Raw genomic sequence first — 25,220 nt, forward strand, 5'->3', positions numbered from 1 at the left:
GAAACTTTATTTAAATGGTGCCCTTTGTGTTCCTAAGTCTGCCCATGGCCACTGGCTCCTCGTTTTTTTTTTTTTTAATATTTATTTATTTATTTGGCTGCATCGTGTCTTAGTTGCGGCATGTGGGATCTTTAGTTGCAGCATGCGGGATCTTTAGTTGTGGCCTGTGGGATCGAGTTCCCTGACCGGGGTCAAACCTGGGCCCCCTGCATTGGGAGCGCAGAGCCTTAGCTACTGGACCACCACAGAAGTCCCATCGGCTCCTCTTGTCACCCTGTGTCACTGTTCTGATCCCTGGGGCCTCTGTCCCTTCCCTCGACAGCTTTCACTCCTGTGGCATCATTATAGAACTTTCCTCTCAAAACGTGTCCCTTGCCGGGTCTGTCCTGGGCCTGGAGGACTTTGACTTTACTGTGATGCCCCGATTGGGGGTCCTCATTTTGTTTCCCCCCCAGGTGCTGGGCCGAGAAAGATTTCTAGGACTTTGGTGAGTGACGGAATGACAGACTGAGGGGATGCAACTGACCCCCAGGGCAGCGAGTGACAGCAAGAGCAAGGCCAGGGGAGGGCTTGAGCATGAGGGGCTCTGGTTTCCCCACCCCCCGCTGGCTGCCCTGGCTTCGACCTCTCACTTCAGATGCTCCTGGGGCCCTTGCCCCACCATCATGCCACCTGGTCGAACCTTGGTCCTGCACCAACACTGAGGCAGTGACCTCTGCAGTCTCTTTTGCCTTCCCTCTCTGCCCCTCCATTACCCTGGCCAGGCCCCCATCATCTTTCTCCCAGATGATGGCAACAGCCTCCTCCTGGTTTCTGCTGGCACTCCCATCCCTATCATCCGCTCTGCTCCCACAGCCAGATCCGCCTTTTCAAATACAAATCAGATCGTGGCACTAGAACTTCCAACCTCTCCCAGGGTTTTGGGGGCACAGCAAGCTCCAGCACAAACCTCTCCCCCCAGTTGGGGGCCCCACAAACAACCCAGACTTAACTGTCCCCAACTGATCTCATCTCCCAGTCCCCAACTCAGAGACATCCAAGAGCCACCTTCAGCCACTGTCCTCCCTGACCATGCCAAGCCCACCTCCTGTCTTCAGCTCAACTGCCACTGTCTTAGTCAGAGCCACATGTGTGACAACCATGACTACAATCTCATAAGCAGTTTCTCAGACAAGTGCAGGTGATCGATGGTCTGTCAGCTCCATGGGGCTGGGTGGGAGTCATTGTGTACACGGTGCAGCGGCTCCCAGCATCGTCCCCCTTCTCGTGTGCACGCAGATTGAATCCTGCCAGGGAGATGGTGTTTGAGGGGCAGGGGCGGCAGCAGCAGTGGCGGGGCACAGTGTCCCAGTGTCTAGTCACAAGTGCCCACATCTTTGCAACTACAAACGGCGCTGCAGTGGATCTCTTTGTATGTGCATCTTGTGCTTGGCTGAGTGTTTCTGTTGAATGGATCCTAAGAGGGAAACTGCTTGGTTAAAGGTCAGACACGTTTTAGTTTGTTAGATGCTGCCAAATTAGCCTCCAAAACAGTTCTACCAATCGATACTCTCACCACTGTGTAGGTGAGACTCTATTTCCTGACATCCTTGCCAGCAATGGGCCTGATCAAACTTTCCTCTCTCTCTATATATATATGTATATATTTTTAAATAAATTTATTTATTTATCTTTGGCTGCATTGGGTCTTTGTTGCTACGTGTGGGCTTTCTCTAGTTGTGGTGAGCGGGGGCTACTCTTCGTTGTGGTACGCGGGCTTCTCATTGCAGTGGCTTCTCTTGTTGCGGAGCACGGGCTCTAGGTGTGTGGGCTTCAGTAACTGTGGCACGTGGGCTCGGTAGTTGTGGCTTGTGGGCTCTAGAGCGCAGGCTCAGTAGTTGTGGCGCACGGGCTTAGTTGTTCGGCAGCATGTAGGATCTTCCCGGACCAGGGCACGAACCCATGTCCCCTACATTGGCAGACAGATTCTTAACCACTGTGCCACCAGGGAAGTCCTTCCCTGTATGTTTTATTATGAAAAATATCAAACATATAGTGTGTTAGTTTCCCAGGGCTGCCATAACAGATTACCACAAACTGGTAGGTTTAAACCAACGGAAATTTATTCTCTCCCAGTTCTGGAAGCTAGAAGTCCAAAGTCAACAGGGCTGTGCTCCCTCTGAAAGCTCTAGGGAAGAATCTTTCCTTGCCTCTTCCAGCTTCTGGTAGCTCCAGGAGTTCCTCAGTTGGCAGCTGCAAAACTCTGTCTCCATCATCAATTGGCCTTCTTCCCTGTGTGTCTGTGTCTAAATTTCTCTCTTCTTATAAGGACACTAGTCACTGGATTTAAGGCCCACCCTAATCCAGCATGACCTTATTTTGATCACATCTGCAAAGATCCTGTTTCCAAATAAAGTGACATTTACAAGTTCTGGATACACATGACTTTTAGGGGGATACTCTGCAACCCAGTACATGTACCAAGGTCAAAAAAAGCTTACAGTGAACACCCATATACTCACCCGCTAGATTTCAATGGTCACTAATATGAGAAATAAAAAATGGCACAGAAAGGGACTTCCCTGGTGGTGCAGTGGGTAAGAATCCATGCTCCCAATGCAGGGGGCCGGGGTTCGATCCCTGGTCAGGGAACTAGATTCCACATGCATGCCTCAACTGAGAGTTCACATGCCACAGCTAAGGAGCACGCCTGCTGCAACTAAGGCCTGGCGCAACTAAATATGTATTTTTTTAATGGCACAGAAAAAGATGAAAGTCTCCCAATTTATTTGAGGTGGTGTCTCTCATCTTCTGACTCTAGCTGTCACTCTGTCTCTTTCCTCTCTTTAAGGCAAACTTCGAGAAAGGACATCTATACCGTGTCTCCACTTCCTCACACTGACATCGCTCTCACCAAACTGGTGTTGCTAAGTACAAGAAAGTTTTCTGTCCTCATCCTACCTGCTTCCTGGCAGCAGTCGAGAATGACGTTGTTAACCATGGTGTGCTTGAAACTTCCCTGGGTTTCCCCCTCCTCTTTGATGCTCCTTCTCCGATCTCTCTTCTGGATCCTCCTCCCTGCCCATAGTAAGTGCTGGCGTTCCTCTGGACGCTATCCTGGGCGTCCTCTTCTCTCCCTACCTGTATAAAGGAGGGTCCATCTGCAAGAAAAAGAAACCACTCTTGCTACTTTAAGCACTAAGAAGATTAAAACAGGGAAAGGGGAAGCTGTGCGTGTGGGAACCAGCGGAGCCCGCTCCGCCCTGCTCCTTCTGCAGGGTTGGAACCCGCGGCGTCCGCAGAGGGGCAGGAGGCTGTGGGAGCCGGCGGAGCTCGGTTCCGCCCCCTTTCCTACTTGGAGCTTGCGCGCCTGGAGACACGTACAGCCAACCAGTGAAAAGCAGCGGCTGTGAGTGGCATCCACTTCGTCCAATAACCTGAGGGTCTGGAAAGCGGTCTTGCGCCCGGGCCAATGGCGGCTCGAGGCGGAGCTCGGGCGGGGGCGACGGTCACCTGATCTGCGGCGGCCGCGGTGGGTCCAGGCAGTGGAAGCCGAGAGGTTTTGATGGCGGCGACGGCGGTGGATCGAGTGCGGGCGGGGATGCGGCGGTCCCTGGCGCTCTGGCAGATGCCATGGCTGCCGCTGGTGATGGTGGCGGCAGCGGCGGTGGCGGTGGCGTCGGAGCAGCAGGTGCCGCTGGTGCTGTGGTCGAGTGACCGGTGAGCGGGGCGGGCCGGGGCGGGCTGCGCTGCGCGCCGCGTCGGCTGAGGTGCCCTCGCCCGACTCCGGGGCTGTCCTTGGCGAGGGGCGGCGGGGCCCAGAGGGGGACCGTCCCTTGCTCGGCGGCTCCATAGCGAGTGGGCTGGGTCTAAGCTCTGGGCCCCACGCATCAAGCTGGGAGCCCGTGGGTTTCCGATCTCAAGCCATGAGCCTCCGCTTGACAGCACGTCTTCTGTCCCCTGCCAGAGACCTCTGGGCTCCTGCGGCCGACACCCACGAGGGCCATATCACCAGCGACATGCAGCTCTCTACCTACTTAGACCCCGCCCTGGAGCTGGGCCCCCGCAACGTGCTGCTTTTCCTTCAGGACAAGGTGCGCCTGCCACAGCGCTCTCTCCCTCGGTCATCAAGAGGCAGGCAGGCCCCCTCCCCCCCCCCGCCCCAGGACACTGAGGCCCATTCCTCAAGGGAAGCTTCAGTGACCTTGTCCCAACTCTAGGGAGGTGTGGTTCCTCCCTTGGGAAGGCATGTAGGAGAACGTTCAGTGGGAATGGTGAGGGCCTTGAAATGGCACCCACTTGATTGGGGGAAATAAAGGGTCAGAGGCCAGATGCCCAGTGAGTGCCAGACCCTTATCTGATCTACTCTACATGGTGGGGATGATGAACCCTGTTTACAGATCAGGAGAGTGATGCCCAAGGATGGCAAATGACTTGCCCAAGGTCACACAGCTAATGGGTGGCAGAGTCGTGATTCTAACTGTAATCATCGTAAGAGAGAGAATCGAAGAATGATCACTTACTGAGTGCTTCATTCGCACTATGCTGAGCTGATGTCATTATCTCGGTTTTACTGCCAAAGAAGGATTGGCTGAAGTTGTGTGGCTTGTGCAAGCCACAGCTGGTTCCAGCCTGAGTCTGTTGGACACCCCTCCACCCCAGGTTTGTGCTCATATCCAGCACACTGTTTACCCTCCCATCTGGGTCTTTCTGCTCCTAAAGCAGGCACGTAGACCACAAGAAGGTTCTAGGGCAGTGTAGGACTGTCGTTTGGGAGGTTATCGAGCTTCTGCTTGTCGGTTCCTCATTGATGGCCTGTATGGCTCATTCCCCTTTTGGTCTTGCTCTGTCGTTCTGTGGGCAGGTGGTGGTGGCTGTGCTGGCCTGTAGTCTTTCCAGGAGGTGGTAAATAATGTAGTCAGACTGGAACTCAGTTCTAGTTCTACTACTTACTGGCCTTTGGACATGTGAAATACTCTGCAAGTGCCCCTTTCCGCATCTGTAAAATGAAGACACCACTGACATCAGAGGGCTGTGAGGAACATTTCTCACAGTCCGTGTGAAACATGTAGCTGGCATCCCCACCCTGTCTTATGGCATTCCTTCAATTCATTCATTTGTCAAATATGGACTCTGCCTACTGTGTACCAGGTACTAGGTGTTGGGGACACAGCAGTGAGCAGAATAACCCAAGCCCCCCCGGAGATGCTGACATTGTCGTGAGGGTGACAGGTAAATGCTAAGTTGGTGTATGATATAATGTCAGTTCTATAGTCCTTAGAGAAGAAGGAAGCAGACTAAGGGGACAGAGTGACTGGCAATGCCGTTTAAGGTAAGGGTGACCAGGCAAGCGCTCGCTGTGGAGGTGATATCTGAGCAGAGACCTAAGTGGAGGGAGGGATGGAGCTGTGTGGCTGTAGGGGAAGGGCATTCCTGACAGAGGTAACAGCAGGTGCAAAGGCCCTGGGCAAGGAGCGCTCCTGGTGAGCCCGTGGAAGAGCTGGTGTGGCTGGAGTATAGTGAGCGAGAGAAAGGGGTAGGAGATGGTCAGCCAAGGAACCGGGAGACAAGGGGGGAAGACGTTGGTTGCAGTTCTAAATGTGGCAGGAAGCCTTGGGTGATTTCGAGCAGGGAGTGCCATGAGGACACAGCGGTGGTTCCTGGGCTTTCAGAATGAGAGCTTAGGTGGCCAGACAGGGTCAACATTCCTGCCCAGAAGGGAGAGGAGGCCGGGCAAGTATGTATACTAAACAGGAGGAGGTTAGGGAAGCTGATTAAGATCTCCTCTGGGCCTAACCGGGAAAAGCCAGAGGAAGCTGGGAGTTGGGATGGAGGGGCAGAAGCTGAAGGACATCTCTAGGTTGCAGAGGAAAAGGGATGGGGTTGGGGCTACTGTGGCCCAGAGAGCTCAGAAGCCTTCAGTGCTTTTTCCAGCATGTTCTGAGATCCTCACCTCTCTCTCCCCTTCCACCAAAACCAGGCAGGGAGGGGCACTTCTCCCCCTCCTTTGCAAAGGGTCCCATCCAGACCGGAGGGACACGGCTCTACCTGTCGCAGCTGGCGCGCAGGCTCTCCTTGTCTCTGACTTCTGCCCTGGGGGGCGTGCAACCAGTGCTCCTGGCTGCCCCCCAGCTCCTCCCCACAGCTTCCCTCTTCCCTCCGCAGCTCCTCCTGTCTGCTCGCGGGGGGTGGCTGACTCTTACTCCCGAGGTTACCATGAATCAGCTGCCCACAGACTTCCTTCCAACCCCATGACCACCTTCCTTGTTCCCTCACCCTGCCAAGAGGGTGCTGGAGAAGACAGAACCTTCCAGCGCCCCACCCCACCCCTAAAATACACTGTTGCTCACTCTTCGGACCAGATCAAATTTGACTCTAAATGAGATTCTGCTGGCCCTGCAAACGCACAGGGAAGGTGTCTGCCCCCTGCCCTGGCCCTAGCCCAGCGTTCTGAGGCCATCTCCCTGCTTCCCTACTAGCTGAGCATCGAGGACTTCACAGCATATGGTGGCGTGTTTGGAAACAAGCAGGACAGTGCCTTCTCTAACCTGGAGGTAAGGGTCCTCTCCCAGCTGCAGGCCCTGGAGGCCATCCTGCGCCCCCTCTCCCAGCACAGTAAGAACTGTCCCCTCAGGAGCCAGAGATGCTGGCTGAAGGTAGAAAGGCCTTAGTGTCAGGGCCAGGGCCAGGGGTGTGGCGTGTTTTCTTTGTCACCTGGAATGAGAGCCGGTGTGGGTGTGGGCGTGGCTTTCCAGAGAGGTCTGGGAGGCTGGCCCGGGTCCACTGGCCCCTTGCTAACTCATCCTCTCGCCTGCCGCTCTGTCCCCAGAATGCCCTGGACCTGGCCCCCTCCTCTCTGGTGCTTCCTGCCGTTGACTGGTACGCGGTCAGCACTCTGACCACTTACCTGCAGGAGAAGCTCGGGGCCAGCCCCCTGCACGTGGACTTGGCCACCCTCCGGGAGCTGAAGCTCAACGCCAGCCTCCCGGCCCTGCTGCTCATCCGCCTGCCCTACACAGCCAGGTACGGCCCGGCCTCTAGCCTCAGGGCCCAGGCCCCGGTGGCGCAGCTCAGCCAAGGAGAACATCCCTCCCGTTAGCACCTTGAGGCCCTCCCAGAAGGTGCCTGTGTGTCCAGAAGAGGCGGGAAGGACCTCAGCCCGTCGGGCCTCCTGAGACAAGGCAGACGTGGGCCTTGCTGGCGGGGAGCCGGCCCGCCTAGCGGGGACCATACACGGAGCAGGTGGCAGGGACTTGAACTGGACTCCGGAGCTGGGGGAGGAGGGCCGGGGGATTCCAGGCAGGGCTGTGAGGTGAGCAAAGGTACCGGTGGTGGGAGTGGGCCCGCAGCTCGAGTGTGCTAGGTGGCGGGGCTACCAGGCAAGGACGGTGGCCCAGGGCAGCGGAGGCCATTTGGATTTGGGCGTCTCTAATGTTCTGTTTCTTCCCCAGCTCGGGTCTGATGGCACCGAAGGAAGTGCTCACAGGCAACGGTGAGTGGGGTCGGGGCGGTGCACGGTTTCTGTCCTCATCCCACCCTTGGCCGCAAGGAGCTGGCCCGCGCTCCTCAGCCCCTCCGCCCTCCCAGGGTGGCCCGCCTGCATCTTGGCAGCAACTGGCCAGCTGAGCAGGGCCCCGCCGGTCCCCAGGCCTCGGCCCTCTCTGGCTGGGCCCAGCCTGGCAGAGCTGTTGGGTGTCCAGGGGCCTTCCGTGTGCAGCCTGGAGCCAGTTTCCACTCAGGTGGCCTGAATCCTCGGGTTTGGGCTTGAATATACCAGCAACGTTTCAAAAAACAGTTCCAAGGACTGGTCTTCCTTTGGCTGTAAAGGACAGTCATTCCTCCTGGCAAGGTCACTGGACACTTTCCGGGTGTAGAGTTGGAGTTTTCTGTGTCTGTCTGTCTTTCCTCCCTCCACTGAGTTAGGATGTGGCATTAGGGATTCAGTGACTGGGGCCACGGTGGCCGGGGGGAGGCTGGGGCTGGGGGGATGATGAGAAGCGGTTGCTGGAAACAGCAAACACCAGTGAAGGTTGCTGGGACCCGGCTCTGCGAGGGTCTCGGCGTCCCACCAGAGGACGTGCCGGTTGCCGGCGTACGGGGACCGCACAGGGCAGACATCCGGCGCTCCCCAGCTCAACACGGCGATACCGCTGAGCACCGTCAAGAGAAGCCTCCGAGAGGGTGCATGGAAGGCCCCAGCCTCGCCCCTGCCGTGTGACAGTCGGGCGGGTTCTCACGGGCAGTGGCAAGCGTGGCCGCGAGCGGCCGCCTGTGACTTGCTTCTCTGCCCCCCCCCCGTTGCTCCTCAGATGAGGTCATCGGGCAGGTGCTGAGCGTGCTCAAGTCGGAAGACGTTCCGTACACGGCGGCCCTCACGGCAGTCCGCCCTCCTAGGGTACGTGCCCTTGCCCAGGGCTCCGGGATGTGTGGCCAGGGGCCTGGAGGGGGGCCGGCTTCTCCTCCGGGCAGATGTCGGGGCGGGGGGCGTGGGTGAGCCGTGAAGTCCTGCTTCCTCCTTCCAGGCGGCCGCTGCCCATCTCACCCCAACAGCCTTACTGGCTGGCATATTCGGACAGTAAGTCCAAGTGTTCCTAAGGTGCAGAGACGAGAAACATCACAAAGGCTTAGGGGCCACCAGGGGAAGGCTTCCCAAAGGAAGCTTTGAGTATGAGCGTGACTGGTGGGACTTGAGATGGTGGAGAGAGTGCCCAGCGGGGACCGCAAGGGCAGGCCGCTTGGTTCAGGGCCTGCTGAGAGAGCCAGGGCTGTTGAGAGAAGGCTTGTGGGCTCTTTCTGCAGGTGGCCCGCGATGTAGCCTTGGTGGCTGGGGGTCTGGGTCGCCAGCTGCTGCAAAGACAGTCGGCATCGCCTATGATCTTTTCCCCTGTGAGTTACAACGACACTGCCCCCCGGATCCTGTTCTGGGCCCAAAACTTCTCGGTGGCATATAGGGACCACTGGAAGGACCTGACCTCCCTCACCTTTGGGGATGAAGACCGCCTCAACCTGACCGGCTCCTTCTGGAACGAGTCCGTTGCCAGGTAAGGGCGAAGTACGTGCCACTGAGGGGGTATGTGTTGGGGGCTGTCCGCCATGGGGATGCAGGTGGCATTGTGGCGGGGGGGAGGCTGGCGGAGGGCTCCTGAGTGGGCGTTGCTCAGAGCTCTGCCTCCTCACGCCTTCTCGTCCTCGGCCCGACCTCGGTGGTTAATACCTTGGGTCCTGCTACTTCCCCCTTGGGCAGCCTCCGCAATCCCCAGGGGGAGCTGAAGGAGTGGCCATGGGTTCAGGTGAACAAGAGGGAGGAGCTCTCAGCTGGAGGTGGGGAACCTGTGTGCTGGCTGGTTCCTGACTTAGGGTGTGATGGGGCCTCAGTTTTCCTGTTTGTCAAGTGGGGGGCACTGCCTCTTCATGTGGCTGTGAGGACCCCGTACAGCTTAGGTAGAAGGATACCTGAGGAACTTGCTCTAAGATGCTCAAGGCCATCCCAGAACCTGAAAACTCACCTCTTCCTCTGACTCTGCAGGCTTGTGCTGACCTACGAACAGCTCTTTGGTACCACAGTGACATTCAGGTGAGTCCGAGAGGCAGGTGCGGGTGGGCTCGTGCGGCTCCGGCCTCTCCAGCTGCCTGACACCTCCACGGCCTCCCCCAGGTTCATTCTGGCTAACCGCTTCTACCCGGTGTCTGCCCGACACTGGTTTACCCTGGAGCGCCTTGAAATCCACAGCAATGGCTCCGTCGCCTACTTCAATGCCTCCCAGGTCACGGGGCCCAGCATCTATTCCTTCCACTGCGAGTATGTCAGCAGTCTGAACAAGAATGGCAATCTCCTCGTGCCCGGCACACAGCCCTCTCTCTGGCAGATGACTTTTCAGGACTTCCAGGTAGGAAGGGGGAGGGACCGTGCCCGGAGGTGGGGAGCCCAGGGTGGAGGTAGCCCAGTACTGGGAGGGGCTGGGGGAGCAGAGGCCTGAAGAGTCTCAGTGTGCTTTGGGTTGGGGTTGGGGCTTGGGAATGGAGTTGAGAGTCCTGTCGCCTTGGTGCTCCCACGCCCTTACTGGGCCTCCCTGTGCGGGGCCACTCGGTGCTTTCCGTCCCACAGATCCAGGCCTTCAACGTGACGGGTGAGCAGTTCTCCTACGCCAGCGACTGTGCAGGCTTCTTCTCCCCGGGCATCTGGATGGGGCTGCTCACCTCCCTGTTCATGCTCTTCATCTTCACCTACGGCCTGCACATGATCCTCAGCCTCAAGACCATGGACCGCTTTGACGACCACAAGGGCCCCGCCATAGCTCTGACGCAGATCGTGTGACCCTGCGTCTGCGGGGGGGTGAGGGCGTGCTGGTGTCCAGGTCGCCGCGTTCCCACCAGAGGCATGCTGGACGGGAGGGCTTCCCCTCTGCCTACGGTAGCATGACTCCTGGCTCCTCTTAGCCTGTCTGGCTCTCTGTTCAACCTGCTGAGGGTCTTCCCTGGGCTGCCCACTCCCCACCTCTATCACCAAGGTGTATGTATTCTGCGTAGACAGTAGGCAAATTTCCCAGGCTTGGTCATTGTGAAGGAAGGGGCCGTGAGTTCTAGGGCCCGTCCTCCTCCCCCTTTCTCCTTATTTATTCTCATTTCTCCACCTTCGCCCCTTGCTGTTTATAAGTGCTTTAGTGTAGCCACTGCTCCCTCCCCAGGCTCTGTGGGGCTCCTTGTAGCAGCCAGGAGCTGGAAGTTCCCTGAGTTTGGGGGGTGTGGAAGTACTATTTAACTGTCTGTCCTGCTTGGCTGGTGTTATTGTTTTCTGGTGATGTTGTGCTAAGGATAAGCAGTGCACTGGGTTTTTTTTTTTTTTTTGGCCTGAGAAGGAAGGGACCTCCATGGCAGGGGGGCTGGGTGTGATCTCTGGGTGCCTGGCAGGAGCCTGGGGTGCTCGTGGTTTCCTTCCTAATAAAATAAAGACGGGTCGCCATGCTTGGGCCTCTTGTGCCTCATTTCTGCGCTGGGCACAAGGGAGGATGCACTTGGCTGAGGGCTGCCGGAGGAGGCGTGCGAAGGTACCCGTAGCCTAGCGCGACCAAGAGGGAGGCGGGAGGGTCTCGCACGGGTCCGTCCTGCGGGCTGCTTTTCCGGCGGCCAGGGGAGGCCGGGAGGGTTGTTAGCAAGCTGCGTCCCTAACCGACTAAAGGAGGGCGGGGGCGGTCAGCGCCCGGGAAGGGGGTGGAGACGGCCGCGACAATGGCCGCCCCTACGTCCCTAGGGGGCCGCCTCGGGCTGCCGCAGCGGCGCGCACCCAACCCGCGGGGCCGCGCTGAGCTTCCCGGGGGGCGGGGCGCGTGCGGCTCCCGCGCACGGATCCCTCGCGGACCTCAGCACCGGCTGCCGAGCCGCCCCGCCCGCCCCGCCCGTCCCGCCCCGCCCGCTCTCCCCTCAGGGCCGTTGGCGAGCGGACGCTGCCCGCAGAGCCGCGCTGGTGCCGGGGCCCGGACCCCAGCAACCCTCACGGGAGCCAACCCGGGGAGGCGGTGGCCCCGGTCGGCGCGGCGGGGGCGGGGAGGGGCCGGGACTCTTTGACGCGGCGGAGGGGTCGGGCTACGGCCGAAGCGCCGCCATCTTTGGTCCAGTGCGGCGGAGGCGGAGGCGGCGGCGGCGGCGGCGGCGGCGACGGCGGCGGCGGCGGCGGTGGTGAAGGAGGAGGAGGAGGAGGAGCCGACGGGCGCTGACACCGAGGCCTGACCATGGACGAGGAATATGATGTGATCGTGCTGGGGACCGGCCTCACCGTAAGTGCGGCCTTTGGCGTCCGGGGCTCCGCCTCGCCCTCTTCTCCCCGGGATGCTGCAGCCCTCGGCCCCATCCTCCCATCATTGCCATCGTGGCGCTGCCGCCCCCGGCGTTCGTGTCCCCGAAAAGACAGCCCCATGCCCATCCCCCCATGACGTTGCTTCTACCCACTGTCTTGGCCCATCTCCAAGAAGCGGCCCCTCTTCTGGCCGCCCCCCCCAACTCCCCGGGCCCCGACCCCTGGCCCCTCCCGTCCTCCCTATTCCGGCCGGCAGGGCCGGAAAACGCACCCCCGCTCGCCCCATGTCTCCCGTTGCTCCCTGACCCCGCCCACCCGGCCCCCACCCAAGGCCAGCCCAGCATCACCTACCATCTTGCGCTAATTCTGGTGGGGATGTAGTAGTACAAGGACCGCCGGTCAGGTCGGGGAACCTAGCCAGGATGGGCCCTCATCCCGCTTCCCCGGGTTCTTATGGGGCCCGGGGACCCATGGAATGTTCCAGAAGGAGCAGCAGTGGGGGCAGTGACCACATTCCCGTTACCCCACCCCGGTTTCCCGTGGAGACCTCAGGCTGAGTCGTATTTGCAGCCTTTGTCCTTGGGCTGATGACAGTGACTGGTGAGGGTGTTTACCCTCCCCCAAACCCCCTCGGACTGCTGCCTTGAGAGATGCATCGCCTTCAGTCGGGTGCAGAAGCTCCTCCCGTGGCTGGGAAGGCTCACGGTCAGGAGCTCCTCTCTGAGGAAAGAGCAGCCCAGGGTGGGGCCTGGGATTTCAGTACCATGCTAACTAAGCCTTTTTTTGCTTCCCTCTTGGGTCCCTTTGGCTGTGCAGCTAGGTCGTCCCTGAGGTTCATTGTGTTTTATCTGCTTTTCTGTGGGGCTCTACGTAGGTAGATGACTTTCTTGGTATCTGGGTTGCTGGAAGACCCTGCGTGTGTCTGCTGGATACGGTCTTCCTTGTTCACCTTTTTGCCTAGCAAGGTTATGAAAGGAAGCCGTGGTCAAATGAAGCACCACCCCCAATTTTAGGCAAGGCGACCAGCCACGGATGGAAGGAGCTGTCCGTTGGGGCACAGTCCTTCCAGCTTTGCTCTCCTCTCAGGGTTGGGGTGGGGAATACATCAGGGCTGCTGGTGGGAATGTGGGCAGGTAGGAGTGCAGTGAACATCGCCCCTCGCCCAGGAATGTATCCTGTCGGGTATCATGTCCGTGAACGGGAAGAAGGTGCTGCATATGGACCGGAACCCCTACTATGGGGGCGAGAGCTCCTCCATCACCCCCCTGGAGGAGGTAGGGTGCTTGGGGCCCAGGCCCATCCCCTGTTAACCTCTCGTGTGGGGTGCGGAACGAAGCAGCTCCCCAGGTTTTCTGGGCGGGGGGTGGGGGCGGGAGGGGGGGTCCTTGAGGTGCATCTCAGTCTCTCTCTTCTGCCTGCAGCTGTATAAGCGTTTCCAATTGCTGGAGGGGCCCCCTGAGACGATGGGCCGGGGCCGAGACTGGAACGTTGACTTGATCCCCAAATTCCTCATGGCCAACGGTGAGGGAGATGAAGGAGGTATTATGGGGGGTGATTGGATGACCAGAGGAGGGTCAGACTCCAGAGAAGGGCAGCCAGACCAGGTGGAGCTTCTGGAGTGAGCCACGCTGACTCTGTTGCCTTGCCCACACCACCCCGCAGGACAGCTGGTGAAGATGCTACTGTATACAGAGGTGACGCGCTACCTGGACTTCAAGGTGGTGGAGGGCAGCTTTGTCTACAAGGGGGGCAAGATCTACAAAGTACCATCCACCGAGACTGAAGCCTTGGCTTCTAGTGAGTGTGGGTCCCCTGAGCCGGGGAATCGTGGGGCGGGGCAGCTGTTCAGAGCAGGGCGCCCCTTGCCCAAGGTCACGTTCCTCACACCGCACCAGAAGCCCCGTGCTCTGTCACCCCTCTGTGCCCTGGGCCATGCCTCCCGCTGGTTGCCAGGAGGGGAGTCCGCGTGCGGAAGGGATGTGGAGTCCTTGACAGACTTCAGGTTTTGACAGGGGCTTCACCTGATGAGTGAAACGTCCCCAAGTGTCGGAGCCGGGAGGGCCCTCAGAGCCGTCCAGCCCGACTCACTCTCCGTACATATGGGGAAACTGAGGCCAAGAAGCACAGAGGGGTTCATCTGAGGTCGCGTGGGGGTCAGCTGGGGGCCAGGGTGCGCGCGTGCTCCGCCTCCTCGGTGGGGTGGAGAGTTTCATTGTCTGTGGTGCAATGATTGTTTTCACGTTGCCCGCGCAGATCTGATGGGCATGTTTGAGAAACGGCGCTTCCGTAAGTTCCTGGTGTTTGTGGCAAACTTTGATGAGAATGACGCCAAGACCTTCGAGGGCGTTGACCCCCAGAACACCAGCATGCGTGACGTCTACCGGAAGTTTGACTTGGGCCAGGATGTCATTGACTTCACTGGCCATGCCCTGGCGCTCTACCGCACCGATGAGTGAGGGGAAACTGGCATGGCAGACCACCTCTCATCCGGCCCTCACCCTGCCCTACCTGCTCCTGCCTGCTGTTCTCTTGGCCCACGCCTCTCGTACTCAGCCTCGTGCTCGCTTGCCTGTCGCCTTTTCTGTCCCTTCCCTACAGTTGACCCGTGGGCTTCCCCAGGCCATTGAGGGTGGTGGGAAGGCTGGCCTGGTGCCTGGGTGGGGTGAACTGGGGGTCCTGCTGTTGGAGCCTCTTCTGACCCCATCCCCCAGCTACCTGGACCAGCCCTGTCTTGAGACCATCAACCGCATCAAGTTGTACAGCGAGTCCCTGGCCCGGTATGGCAAGAGCCCGTATCTGTACCCACTCTATGGCCTTGGCGAGCTGCCCCAGGGCTTTGCAAGGTAAGGGCGTGGCTTCGGTCGGTTGGCGGTCCCAAGAAGGACTGAGGCCAGCGATGGAAACGGCCCCCTTGGGTACCTCCACAGCATTTTGTACTTTCCCACTGTGGTCCTACTTCATTTCACGCCATCCTTGGGTGGTGACGCCACAGTGGGGTATTGACACCACAGTGGGGTATTGACGTTTAGAGTTGAAGAACCACAGATGGGGGCTTGCTTGGCTCCTGGCCTGAGTCAGGCAGCGCTAGGACTGGGCACGGGGCCTGGAAACCTCGAGTCGGATTCTCCAGAGCCCTTCGTTCTGTTTCCCAGAACATTTCCGTGAGGAGCCACCCTCACGCTAGCCCTTCGCCGAGCATTCTGGCGATAAGCTCCGGAGAGGAAGGAGCACTCCAGGTTCAGTCCTGAGTGTGTGGCTGTGACAGAGTTGGGAAGGGCCGCCAGGTCTCCTGAGCTCTGCCTGCCTGGGGCCGCCTTCTCTGCACCCTCGTGCTGGTAGGGGCAGGTGGCGCAGTATCACTGGTCCCCGTTTGTCCTGGGAGGGCGCCCTCACCATCACTCTCCCCACCACAGGTTGAGTGCCATCTACGGGGGGACCTACATGCTGAACAAACCCGTGGATGACATCATCATGGAGAACGGCAAGGTGGTGGGCGTGAAGTCCGAGGGAGAGGTGAGCCGTCCCCGCCGCGCAGGCACGCTGGTCTGGGCGGGGTTCGCCCCCTCCTTAGAGGTGCTCTTCCCAGTGACCCTGGCTCTGCTGGGTCCGCTGCTCCTCGGCTCTGAGGGCCTCGGGCTGGGGACCGGGGCTCCAGAAGAAGACTATGTAGCCGATCCTGTTGGCAGACGTCTGCATATCAGGGCCCCCCTCCCCGAGGTACAGGAGGAAGCTGCACGTTGTGGGAGTGTCCTGCCTGCCGGAGCTGCCAGCCCTCATCGTGAGTCCAGGCCCTGAAACCCCGAGGGGTGTGATTAGATAGGGACAAGGCCTTTTGGTGTTTTCACAGGTGGCCCGCTGCAAGCAGCTGATCTGTGACCCCAGCTACGTCCCAGACCGCGTGCGGAAGGCTGGCCAGGTTATCCGTATCATCTGTATCCTCAGCCACCCCATCAAGAACACCAATGATGCCAACTCCTGCCAAATCATCATCCCCCAGAACCAGGTCAACAGGAAGTCAGGTAGGACTGGAGGAAGTCACGTGTTCTCTCCGGTGTGGCTCATGCCTTTCCCCTCAGCCTGGGGGCTGGCTCCCTGCCAGATCCCTCCACGGGAGAACAGGGACCCACACTGCAGTCCCCATGACCTGAGGTCCAAGGCATTGGCTGGCTTGGCCTCTTCTCCTCCGTGAGGGTGGCAGCTTGGATGCTGCCCGCTCTGCAGGGCTGGGGAGGGTGGGCGGGCCAAAATTGAGCTTGGCCCCCCACATGCCCATGTTAACCGAGCCCTTCCTGCGGACAGACATCTACGTGTGCATGATCTCCTATGCACACAACGTGGCCGCGCAGGGCAAGTACATTGCCATCGCCAGCACCACGGTGGAGACCGCAGAGCCCGAAAAGGAGGTTGAGCCGGCCCTGGAGCTGCTGGAGCCCATTGACCAGAAGTGAGGGGCTGGGGGGCTGGGGCGGAAGCTGGGGGTGGAAGGGAGCCAAGGAGCCGGAGGGTGGGCATCAGGGAGGGCAAGGCTGGTTGTGAGACCTGTCTCGTCCCTTCCATCTGCCCGTCAGGTTTGTGGCCATCAGTGACTTGTACGAGCCCATCGACGATGGTTCTGAGAGCCAGGTAAGCAGCCTGTCCCGGCCCCGGCTCCTGGCTGCCCGCCCAGGGCCCCTGCCCAGCTCACCTCGGGCCCCGGGCGCTGGCTGTTTCCAGGTGTTCTGTTCCTGCTCCTATGATGCCACTACACACTTTGAGACAACCTGCAACGACATCAAAGACATCTACAAGCGCATGGCAGGCTCCGCTTTTGACTTTGAGAACATGAAGCGCAAACAGAACGATGTCTTTGGAGAAGCTGACCAGTGATTGCCGACCCCGGCCCCAGCCCCTGGTACCCTCTGCCCCAACCTGAGCCTGTTCTCCTCAAGGGCTGGGGAGATGGGCGTGGCTGGGCACCCCCGTTTCCAGCATCTTATGCTTCCCCCACCACATTCCTGTCATCCACCTCATTGATTCACTGACCAAATCCTTAACCTTAGTGATGGTTTGGGAGACGGGGCGGGGGGGGGGGTTGGTTAGTATCCTCTTTCTTGGCCCTTCCTTATTCTGGGAGAAGGGGGTTCCTCTCCTTGTGCGTGTCTCTCCCCCCACCCCTAATTCTTCTGCTCTGTTCGGGAGGAACGTGGAGGAAAAGCTGACTTCTGCCCCCACCGCTCTTACCCTGCTCTAGTGGCCTTTGGAGATGCCCCCTGCCTCCCCCCACCAGCTCTTGTGTGTTGGAGAGAAGGGGCCCTCCCAGCACAAAGTTGCAGTCCTTTCCCTCCCCCACCCCCGTAATTTATTCTAATTTATTAACTTCGGCCCACCCTGTGTGAGAAGGGAGCACTGTGCCCTGCAGCCTCACGGTGCGGCCTGGGGCTGTGGAGCAGCCACCCTGGCCTGGCCTTCCTAACCCTGGTGACCCTGGTGCAGCCTGGGAAGGAAGAGGGCTTGGGTGTGGCCCCATTGGAGGTTGATTTGGTTTTTGTTTCTTGTCTTTGTGTCTGCTGGTACTTGCTGAGAGAGAAAAGACATGTGAGCAAAGCAGAAGGAGGTGGGAAAATGGATCCAAACCCCGTGTGCCCTTCCCTATTCCTTCCCCTTAGTGGTGGGAAACCCTTATCTTGCAAAGTGAATGTGTCCCCTTCCCCAACCTCTAGTGTATTTCACAGAAAACAAAACCTCCCAATAAAACTGTGTTGAAACCTGAGCCCAGATCGTTCGTTTTATTTCCCCAAAGCTGCATCTGGGGAGGGCCTTGGCTCCCTGGGCTGTCCTGCTTTCCTACCCAGGCTTGGGACTGCGTGGGGCTTAGCTTGCTCCTGATGGCTGTAAGAGGTGACTCCATCAGGAAGGAAACGGGTCACATCACGCTGCCCAAGGGGTCAATGTGAGAGGAATCGAGGGAGAGGGGTCTGGCCTGGGGTGGGGGCTGAGGCGGAGGAAGCAGAAGCGCAGGCCCAGCCTCATGGCCTGGGGAAGCGCGGGGCTGGGGCCCAGTCTTGGGAGGGGAGTCAAAGCCAAGGAAGCAGGGGGAACCAGGACGCCCTCAGGCAGGGAGTCAGCGAGGGGATGGGGATCTGCCCTTAGACTGAGATCAACATCGAGGAAGTGAGGGGCCCGGGGGCCCAGCCTTGGGGTCAACAGAGGGAAGCAGGACTGGGAACCCAGCCTCGTACCGGCGGTTATTGTTGAGGAACTGATGGGGAACCTATAAAGAGAGGGACCGCGGCGTCCAGCTTCCGGCGGCCGGCGGGGCGGGGCCGCTAGCGGGGCGGAGCTGGGCGGCACGCAGTCACGTGCCGGGGGCGGGGCGCGGTGGCAGGGAGTTCCCCGGTAGCGACGTCACGGCGCTGGGGTCAGTTGACTGCACGGCCGCCTCCACAGCCGTTGCAGCCCGTGAGACTCGGCCGGGCCGCTGTCGCTGTCGCCGCCGCCATGGCTCAGTACAAGGGTGCCGCGAGCGAGGCGGGCCGCGCCATGCACCTGATGAAGAAGCGGGAGAAGCAGCGCGAGCAGATGGAGCAGATGAAGCAGAGAATCGCGGAGGTGCGGGCTGGGCCGGGGCGCCTCGGCGCATGCGCGCGGCCCGCCGCCCGTGCTCTGCTCCCGCCGCCCGGGGTCGTGCGGGGCTCCGGGGAGCGGGAGCAGAGCGCGGGCGGCGAGTGGGGGTGGGACCCTTGCTCGCCGATCTCTAGCAAGGGGCGGAAATGAGCCGGTGACAGTCTGTTCATGTGTAAAATGGGCGCAGAAGGCTGAGAGGAGGTGGGCTGTGACAAGCCTCCAGCAGGAAGGAGCCGCACTCAATGGTTACATTTTTGGCATTGGGGCTATCCTCGAGGGCACAGGGCATTCTTTCTCTGGCCCTTCAGCCCTGAGAGTCAGGCCCAGATCCAATGGATATCAGGAAGGGTGGGCCCCAGCCAATCCACCGGACTCATTCTGGAGCCCTTTTCATGGGACAGAGGCAGGCAGGAAGGTCTGGGGTGCTCGCGGTTGACTAAGGGCTTCAGTGAGTGGCCAATGGCAGTGGGCCGTCAGGAAGGAAGGAGCCCTCCACTTAGGCCTTTGGGGGAGAGTCAAGAGCAGGGACTCGGCGCAAGGGGAGGGCAGGCCTTAGGTACTGTGGCAGCCGGGCCCAAGGAAGTGGCTGCATGCTGAGGCCCGGTGCTGCCTCGGTTTACACTTGTGTCCCAGCCCCACTGTCTCAGTGCGAACTCAGTGGCGGGACGGAGGTACATTTCTCTGCTGGCCACCTCCTGTGGAGGCTGCTGGCCAGAGAGGGACCTACTTGGTACCAAGTGGGATGGGACTGGGCTGGAGTGAGGAGGCCTCGTGGGACGCTGTTGGCAACATCTGGGGCCAGGAGGGAGCAGCATTGCTCAGTGAGGGACCGGGCCGCCAGCCACTCTCTGCTCCCTCCTGGCACTCCTGGCCTTGGGTCTCCAGAGCTTCAGCTTAAGAGCTGGGCGTGAAGAGCACCAACCACTGAGTGAGCTCTGGTTCCCAGTGGGACCTGTGGAGGGGCCGGAGCAGCACAGATGGCACGGGGAAACAACCCCACTTGGTTCCCTCGGCACTGGAAGAGCCTCTCACAGCCCCGTGGAATCTTCTATCAGTCAAGGGAAGGGGACATGTCTTTCCCAAGGTCACATCATAGTGAGTCTAGGGACACACCTGGGACTAGAACCCAGGTCCCCGCTTGCATGGTGGGGTGGCAGGTGGCCCTCACTGCTGCTTTCCCTCCCGGACAGGAGAACATAATGAAATCCAACATTGACAAGAAGTTCTCTGCGCACTATGACGCCGTGGAGGCGGAGCTCAAGTCCAGCACTGTGGGTGAGCAAAGTGCTTGTGTCCCCACTCCCGGGCTGAGGCCGGCTGCATGGCTGACTCTGGGTGACCGCCTCTTGCCCCCGCGTCTCCTCACCTCGCAGGTCTTGTGACCCTGAACGACATGAAGGCTAAGCAGGAGGCCCTGGTGAAGGAGCGGGAGAAGCAGCTGGCCAAGAAGGAGCAGTCGAAGGAGCTGCAGCTGTGGGTCATCTCCTCCCAGCCAGCGGCCTTCCCCTCTGGATGGAGCTCGTGCTTGGGGGCGGGTCAGGCTGGTCCTGCACGTGGAAGGGGAGGGGGGACCCTTTTTCATCATCAGAGCCCTGCCTGCCCGTGAACTTGAAGTGCCCCGGGCCAGTAGGACTCCTCTGGGCCTGCGCTGAGTGGGACCCGCACTGAGCACACAGGTGGCTCTGGGTCGGGGAAGGGGCCTCGGGGGTGGGAACATGCGTGACGGCCACCCATGCCTCGGCAGGAAGCTGGAGAAGCTGCGAGAGAAGGAGCGCAAGAAGGAGGCCAAGCGGAAGATCTCCAGCCTGTCCTTCACCCTGGAGGAAGAGGACGAGGCAGGCGACGAGGAGGAGGAGGCGACCATGGACGACGACGAGCTGGAGAGGGAAGGTGGGGGCAGGTCCCGCTGGCAGAGCTCTGTCCTGGCATCCAGCTCGCAAGTGAAGAAGCACCTCTGCCAACAGCCTTGACTGCCCGCCGCATTCGGGGTCCCGGACCTCACAAGTTGGGGCAGGAGGGAAAGGGCCAAGCCTTCACCGTGGCAAAGTTGAGTGGGGGGCTCGCTTTTGGTGGCCGATTGAGTGGGAACCAGCTGTGTGGTCCCTGGGCAGCTGTGTGGGGCTCGTGTGGCTGGGCACCAAACTTAATTCTGTTTGAATAATTTCAGTGTAAATTGACCCAACCGCAGAAACTAAGCGGCTGCTCGCTGGACAGTGCAGGACTTGCCCAAGGGAACAAGGGGCCACAGGAACGACTCGGGAAGGCTGAGGTCACCATGGGGCCCCTGTGTGCTGGGCACCCGCTCACGGCCGGGCCAGGGCCGAGGCAGACGGACAGAAGCCGGGTGCCGTCCCTGTCCTGGTGGGAGACACACAGGGAAGCGTGTGTCTCGCTGGGGCCAAGGGAGGGGGGGAAAATTGAGTTGGGTCTTCAGGGTGAGGGGAATCTCATTAGCACCCAGAGAGAGGCGGGTGAGAAGCATGCAGAGTCAAGAGATGAGTGTGCCCAGAAGCAGAGCGGGCAGAAGTGGACGCATTTGAGGACCGGGGAGGATGCAGCACAGGCCTGGCCTGGGTTAGAAAGCGTGATGGCCAGGATGTGGTGGCCTGGGATCAGTGTTGGGGGACCAAGGCAGGGGATGGCACTGGGACAGCTTTGAGGGGAGCGGCCAGTGCTGTCAGGAGGAAGAGCCTGCCAGCCCCCCGGGGGGAAACTCCTGGGGTAGTCTCACTACTGTTTAGTAACAGTAAGTAGTAATATTTGGTATCTAACATATTCCCACGGGCAGGTCAGTTGCATTTGGTGTGAGCTGCCCATCTGTGTGGCAGAGGCCACCTTTGGGACAGCACGGGTCTGGGGGGAGGCTTTCAACCTCTCTGTGTGTCACTGGGGCTTTGTGGGTGGTTCCCTCCCCCTGGAGCTTTGGTTTCCGGGGCCCGGCCATGGGTAGCTGGCGTGGAATTTTTGTAACTTGTCCAGGCGCTGGAACCCCTGCCCTGGAGTATAGGCTTGTCTTCTAGGTCGGCGGTTCTCAAAGAGTGCTCCAGGGACCCCTGGGGGTCTCCGAGACCCTTTCGAGAGGTCTGCGAGGGCAAAACCATTTTCATAATTGTGCTAAGACGTTCTTGGCCTTTTGCACTCTTGTTCTTTCATGAGCGTGCAGTGGATTTTTCCAGAGGTCACGTGACATGGCATGCCGCCCTCCCTCCGACAGCTGATAGAATGCATGCTTTCGTGTTCTCGAGTCTTTGGCACTTCCCAGATTTAATTTGCAGTTTGGTGACTGTCAACGGTTACAACTCCCAGGGACAAGAGCTCTCTGGGGTCCTTGGTGACTTGTAAGACTGTCCAGGGTGCCGAGACCAGCAAGTTAAAGAATCACTGTTCTCGTTCATTTGTGCCCTAATTGGGGAAAGTGAGTTGCAGAGTCCAAGGTGTCAGGCCTGGCCTGAGCCCAAGTGGGGCCTCTCCTTCCCTCCTCCCCGCGGGTTCTGATAGTGGCAACCGTAGGACTTTGGGCTTCAGCTTCGTCTCCTGGTAAAAAGGAATGTCGTAACCTTTTGAGGCTGTCGTGAAGAGTGGATGAGACGTCAGATGTGGATATTCTGCTCCTCTGGTGCAAAGGACCTTCTCTCCCTCTGGCACCGGCACTGAGGCCTTAAGTCCCCCGAGGCACTCCAGGTCACAGCTGATGGGGCAACAATTTGGTACCAGCCTCCTGTTCAGCTGCTGGCAGTGGAGACCAAGGTGAAGGCCCCTTGGCAAGGGCGCTTCTCATAAAGGTTTCCATAGGTGCTGTGAAGAGGGCTGTGCGTCCCGGCCAGGACAGTCCAAGAAGCCTCCAAGGAGGTTGCATTTGAGCTGAGGCCTGGGTGACAAAGGTCTGGGGTGCCCCGGAGGCAAGGGCCATCGTGCCACTGACCCTTGTGTTTCCTTTTGCTCCAGAGATCACCACAAAGAAGAGGAAACTGGGGAAGAACCCAGATGTGGACACGAGCTTCTTGCCTGACCGAGACCGGGAGGTAAAGGCGGCCTGACCCCGACCCTGGCAGAGGCTTTTGCTCAGGAAGTGGGGCCCTGCGTGCCCCCTGGGCAGCCCTGGGCCTCCCTCCTTTGCCTCTTTCTCTTCCAGGAGGAGGAGAATCGGCTCCGGGAGGAGCTGCGGCAGGAGTGGGAAGCCAAGCAGGAGAAGATCAAGAGTGAGGCTCCCGGAGGGGGATGTGCGTGGCCCGGGGCTGGGAGCCGCACCCGCGCTCCTGCCAGCGCTGCTCTGGGCAGCGCCCCAAGCCCCAGGGAGCTGGCAGGGAGTGGGGACACCGGGGTCTGGAGGCCAAGCGGCAATTCTGTTTTGTAGGCGAGGAGATCGAGATCACCTTCAGTTACTGGGATGGCTCTGGGCACCGGCGTACAGTCAAGGTGACGCTGCGGGGCCTGCGCCCCGGGCCCCATGCCCCTCGCCCCTCGGGCCCAGCCTCCTTTGGCCTCGGTGGGAAGGAGCTGTCAATCCCTTGGTATGGGTGGCCCCTGGGGGTTCGGGGGGAGCAGGGAGGAGGGTTCCGGGCTTCCGTCCTCCCTTACCAACTCCTCTGTTGGTTTCCCCGCACGATTTCCCTCTTGCCTCTTCTTGGGTCACTCACGCAGATGAAAAAGGGCAACACGATGCAGCAGTTCCTGCAGAAGGCCCTCGAGATCCTGCGCAAAGACTTCAGCGAGCTCAGGTGGGGCTGCGCGGGCGTGCAGCGGGGTGCACCGGAGTCTGCAGCCTCAGCCCTGGCGCTCGGGACCCCAGGTGGCGGCTGCTGCTCGCGGCACGCCAGGCGCTGTGCTCCTGAGAAGGGGGCCGTGCCCCCTTTCCCATCCCCCTTCCAGCATCGCGGGCCTCTGCCTCCTGGCTCTGGTGCCCCGGTGTCCTTGGCCACCTGCTATCTGGTCCTTTCTCCCTCAGGTCGGCAGGGGTGGAGCAGCTCATGTACATCAAGGAGGACCTAATCATACCCCACGTGAGTCCCTTCTCTGGGGGCTGCGGGGAGGGTCTCGGGCCGTGGCACACCTGGGGGCTTCGAGGGGGGCCCCGCCTGCCCTGGGTCTTCGGCTCGGGTGGGCAGGGCTGGAACCCAGCTTGCAGGCGGCTGAGGTGGCTCACCTGCCGTCGCCTTCCTGCTCTCTGCTCGTAGCACCACAGCTTCTATGACTTCATCGTCACCAAGGCACGAGGGAAGAGCGGTGAGTGCGCCTGGCCCCGCCCCCCGGCCACTTGCCCGTGTCCCGGGGCGGCAGCTGATGGGGCCTGGCCTCTTGTCTCCTTGTCCCTGCAGGGCCCCTCTTCAATTTCGATGTTCACGATGACGTGCGGCTGCTCAGTGATGCCACCGTGGAGAAGGATGAGGTACGGTGGGCAGGGGCACTGCGCGGGTAGGAGGGGTCCAGCCACGTGGCCCTGAGCCCTGAGCCGCAGCGCCCGGCCCTTCTCCCGTCCTCAGTCGCACGCGGGCAAGGTGGTGCTGCGGAGCTGGTACGAGAAGAACAAGCACATCTTCCCCGCCAGCCGCTGGGAGCCCTACGACCCTGAGAAGAAGTGGGACAAGTACACGGTACAGAAGCCCTCGAGCACTGGGTGGGAGCTGGCCTGGCTGCCCGGCGGGAGGCCCGCCCGGCCCTGCTCAGCTCACCTTTCCTTCTCTGTCCCCTCGTCCTGCACCAGATCCGGTGATGTGGCAGCAGCGCAGCCCCAGCCCCTCCGGCTCCCTGCGGCGCCCTCCCTGCGGCCCCAGGATTCCAGGCGCCCGGCTCCCTGCTCCCGAGACGTGACGGGGCCTGCTCAGCCCCTGCCCCTGGTGCTGTGTTTACCGCCTTTTTCTTTTACGACAGAGATACACACGTCAGAGCTAGAGCACCTGTTGTGTATTTTATTTTAAAGATTTTTTTTTATTGAGCTAAAATTCACCGTTGTGACCATTTGAAAGTGTACCATCCAGGGGTGCTTAGTACATTCACAGTGTTGTGAATCACCCCGGAAGGAGACCCCACGTCCACTAGCAGCTGCCCCCCAGCCCCTCGCATCCCCTAGTTTACTCTCTGTCTGTGTGGATCTGTCTGTTCTGGAAGTTCCACATAAATGGGATTATACAGTATCTCTGCTCTGTGTCTTGCAAGAAAGCGTGTGTTTGGCAGGGGTGGGAGGGTGGGAGGGATCCACTGGGGCCTCAGCAGGCCCAGCTCGTCCCCACTGCGGCGCCTACATGGGGAGGAAGGGCGTTCCTCCCCGTGCTTCCCGCCCAGGACTTTGGGCTCCTTTGTGTCTCCTAGCTGCCCGTTCCATGAGGGACACGGCTGGCCTGTGGCTCCCAGCCACCCTGTATCCGTGTCACAGCATCTCTCCCCAGACTGGACACGGGAAGGCCGCTGTGGATGCCCTGTACTCACTGCTTGCCCACCCCACCCACGGCCAGCTCTGCTCGGGCTGCCCTGGGGCTGGTTGCTGTCATGGCCCCAAGGGGGGAACTTGTCTTGGGGATGTGTGCTCCTGCTTCCTGCCCCGCCTTGGCGGCCAGCTCCCCTGGTTCCCCTGGGCCCAGCTCCAGGAGGCTGAGGAAGGTAAGCTCGCCACCCCTGCTCCCCCCTTATTCCCCTTGCCTGAGACCTGGCAGAGGGGACAGGGGACAGACCCCAGCCGGCAGGGAGCATCTCCGCTCTGGGTCCAGCCCCACCTCCCTGGCCAGTGTGCAGATCTGACGCTGGTGGTGGGCTTTGCTGGGTGCACAGGCTCTTGTGCCCTCCTCTGTGGCAGGGCCCTCTGTCCTGTTCAGCCGTGGCCTGAGGAGGCCCATCTGGCAGCTAGGAGCTGTCA

At 60.2% G+C, this 25,220-nt stretch overlaps 3 protein-coding genes across 5 annotated transcripts; all 3 read left to right on the forward strand.

Annotated features, from left to right (window-relative positions):
• Nucleotides 1–3,536: 3,536 nt before the first annotated feature.
• Nucleotides 3,537–11,023, forward strand: ATP6AP1 (ATPase H+ transporting accessory protein 1). Its single transcript, XM_082864748.1, has 10 exons — nt 3,537–3,699; nt 3,947–4,073; nt 6,459–6,533; nt 6,809–7,002; nt 7,431–7,471; nt 8,289–8,374; nt 8,779–9,020; nt 9,506–9,553; nt 9,635–9,866; nt 10,085–11,023. Exons 1-10 carry the CDS (start codon nt 3,545–3,547, stop codon nt 10,292–10,294), a joined length of 1,410 nt encoding a protein of 469 aa, XP_082720874.1. The 5' UTR covers nt 3,537–3,544; the 3' UTR covers nt 10,295–11,023.
• Nucleotides 11,024–11,642: 619 nt separating this feature from the next.
• Nucleotides 11,643–17,512, forward strand: GDI1 (GDP dissociation inhibitor 1). 2 transcript variants are annotated; one of them, XM_082865189.1, is made up of 11 exons: nt 11,643–11,750; nt 12,937–13,044; nt 13,192–13,291; nt 13,433–13,567; nt 14,024–14,222; nt 14,482–14,613; nt 15,184–15,283; nt 15,618–15,789; nt 16,070–16,214; nt 16,339–16,393; nt 16,484–17,512. In XM_082865189.1, the coding sequence occupies exons 1-11, from the start codon at nt 11,706–11,708 to the stop codon at nt 16,634–16,636; spliced, it is 1,344 nt and encodes a 447-aa protein (XP_082721315.1). In that variant the 5' UTR covers nt 11,643–11,705; the 3' UTR covers nt 16,637–17,512. The 2 variants fall into 2 exon arrangements, with proteins under 2 accessions (XP_082721315.1, XP_082721314.1); XM_082865188.1 differs by having other exon boundaries at nt 16,339–17,512.
• A 708-nt stretch (nt 17,513–18,220) lies between these two features.
• On the forward strand, nt 18,221–24,258 carry FAM50A (family with sequence similarity 50 member A). Of its 2 annotated transcripts, none has more exons than XM_082864553.1 (13): nt 18,221–18,358; nt 19,564–19,648; nt 19,747–19,846; nt 20,118–20,263; nt 22,319–22,395; nt 22,506–22,572; nt 22,728–22,789; nt 23,015–23,091; nt 23,319–23,373; nt 23,548–23,596; nt 23,689–23,759; nt 23,854–23,964; nt 24,075–24,258. In XM_082864553.1, the coding sequence occupies exons 1-13, from the start codon at nt 18,248–18,250 to the stop codon at nt 24,081–24,083; spliced, it is 1,020 nt and encodes a 339-aa protein (XP_082720679.1). In that variant the 5' UTR covers nt 18,221–18,247; the 3' UTR covers nt 24,084–24,258. The 2 variants fall into 2 exon arrangements, with proteins under 2 accessions (XP_082720679.1, XP_082720680.1); XM_082864554.1 differs by having other exon boundaries at nt 22,509–22,572.
• The last annotated feature ends 962 nt before the right edge of the window (nt 24,259–25,220 follow it).

Source organism: Leucopleurus acutus, assembly GCF_964270905.1.
Source record: "Leucopleurus acutus genome assembly, chromosome: X".
NCBI classification, from domain to species: Eukaryota; Metazoa; Chordata; class Mammalia; order Artiodactyla; family Delphinidae; genus Leucopleurus; species Leucopleurus acutus.

What these genes read in the sequence shown, in the direction of transcription:
- GDI1 (XM_082865188.1), top strand. Translation starts at nt 11,706, where the DNA reads ATGGACGAGGAATATGATGTGATCGTGCTGGGGACCGGCCTCACC. An exon ending in CCATCACCCCCCTGGAGGAG is followed by an intron (nt 13,045 to 13,191) that starts GTAGGGTGCTTG and finishes TTCTGCCTGCAG; the next exon opens with CTGTATAAGCGTTTCCAATT. An exon ending in GCGTGAAGTCCGAGGGAGAG is followed by an intron (nt 15,284 to 15,617) that starts GTGAGCCGTCCC and finishes GTGTTTTCACAG; the next exon opens with GTGGCCCGCTGCAAGCAGCT.
- FAM50A (XM_082864553.1), top strand. Translation starts at nt 18,248, where the DNA reads ATGGCTCAGTACAAGGGTGCCGCGAGCGAGGCGGGCCGCGCCATGCAC. An exon ending in CAGTCGAAGGAGCTGCAGCT is followed by an intron (nt 19,847 to 20,117) that starts GTGGGTCATCTC and finishes ATGCCTCGGCAG; the next exon opens with GAAGCTGGAGAAGCTGCGAG. An exon ending in CAAGCAGGAGAAGATCAAGA is followed by an intron (nt 22,573 to 22,727) that starts GTGAGGCTCCCG and finishes TCTGTTTTGTAG; the next exon opens with GCGAGGAGATCGAGATCACC.
- ATP6AP1 (XM_082864748.1), top strand. Translation starts at nt 3,545, where the DNA reads ATGGCGGCGACGGCGGTGGATCGAGTGCGGGCGGGGATGCGGCGGTCC. An exon ending in TGCTTTTCCTTCAGGACAAG is followed by an intron (nt 4,074 to 6,458) that starts GTGCGCCTGCCA and finishes CTTCCCTACTAG; the next exon opens with CTGAGCATCGAGGACTTCAC. An exon ending in GGTACCACAGTGACATTCAG is followed by an intron (nt 9,554 to 9,634) that starts GTGAGTCCGAGA and finishes GGCCTCCCCCAG; the next exon opens with GTTCATTCTGGCTAACCGCT.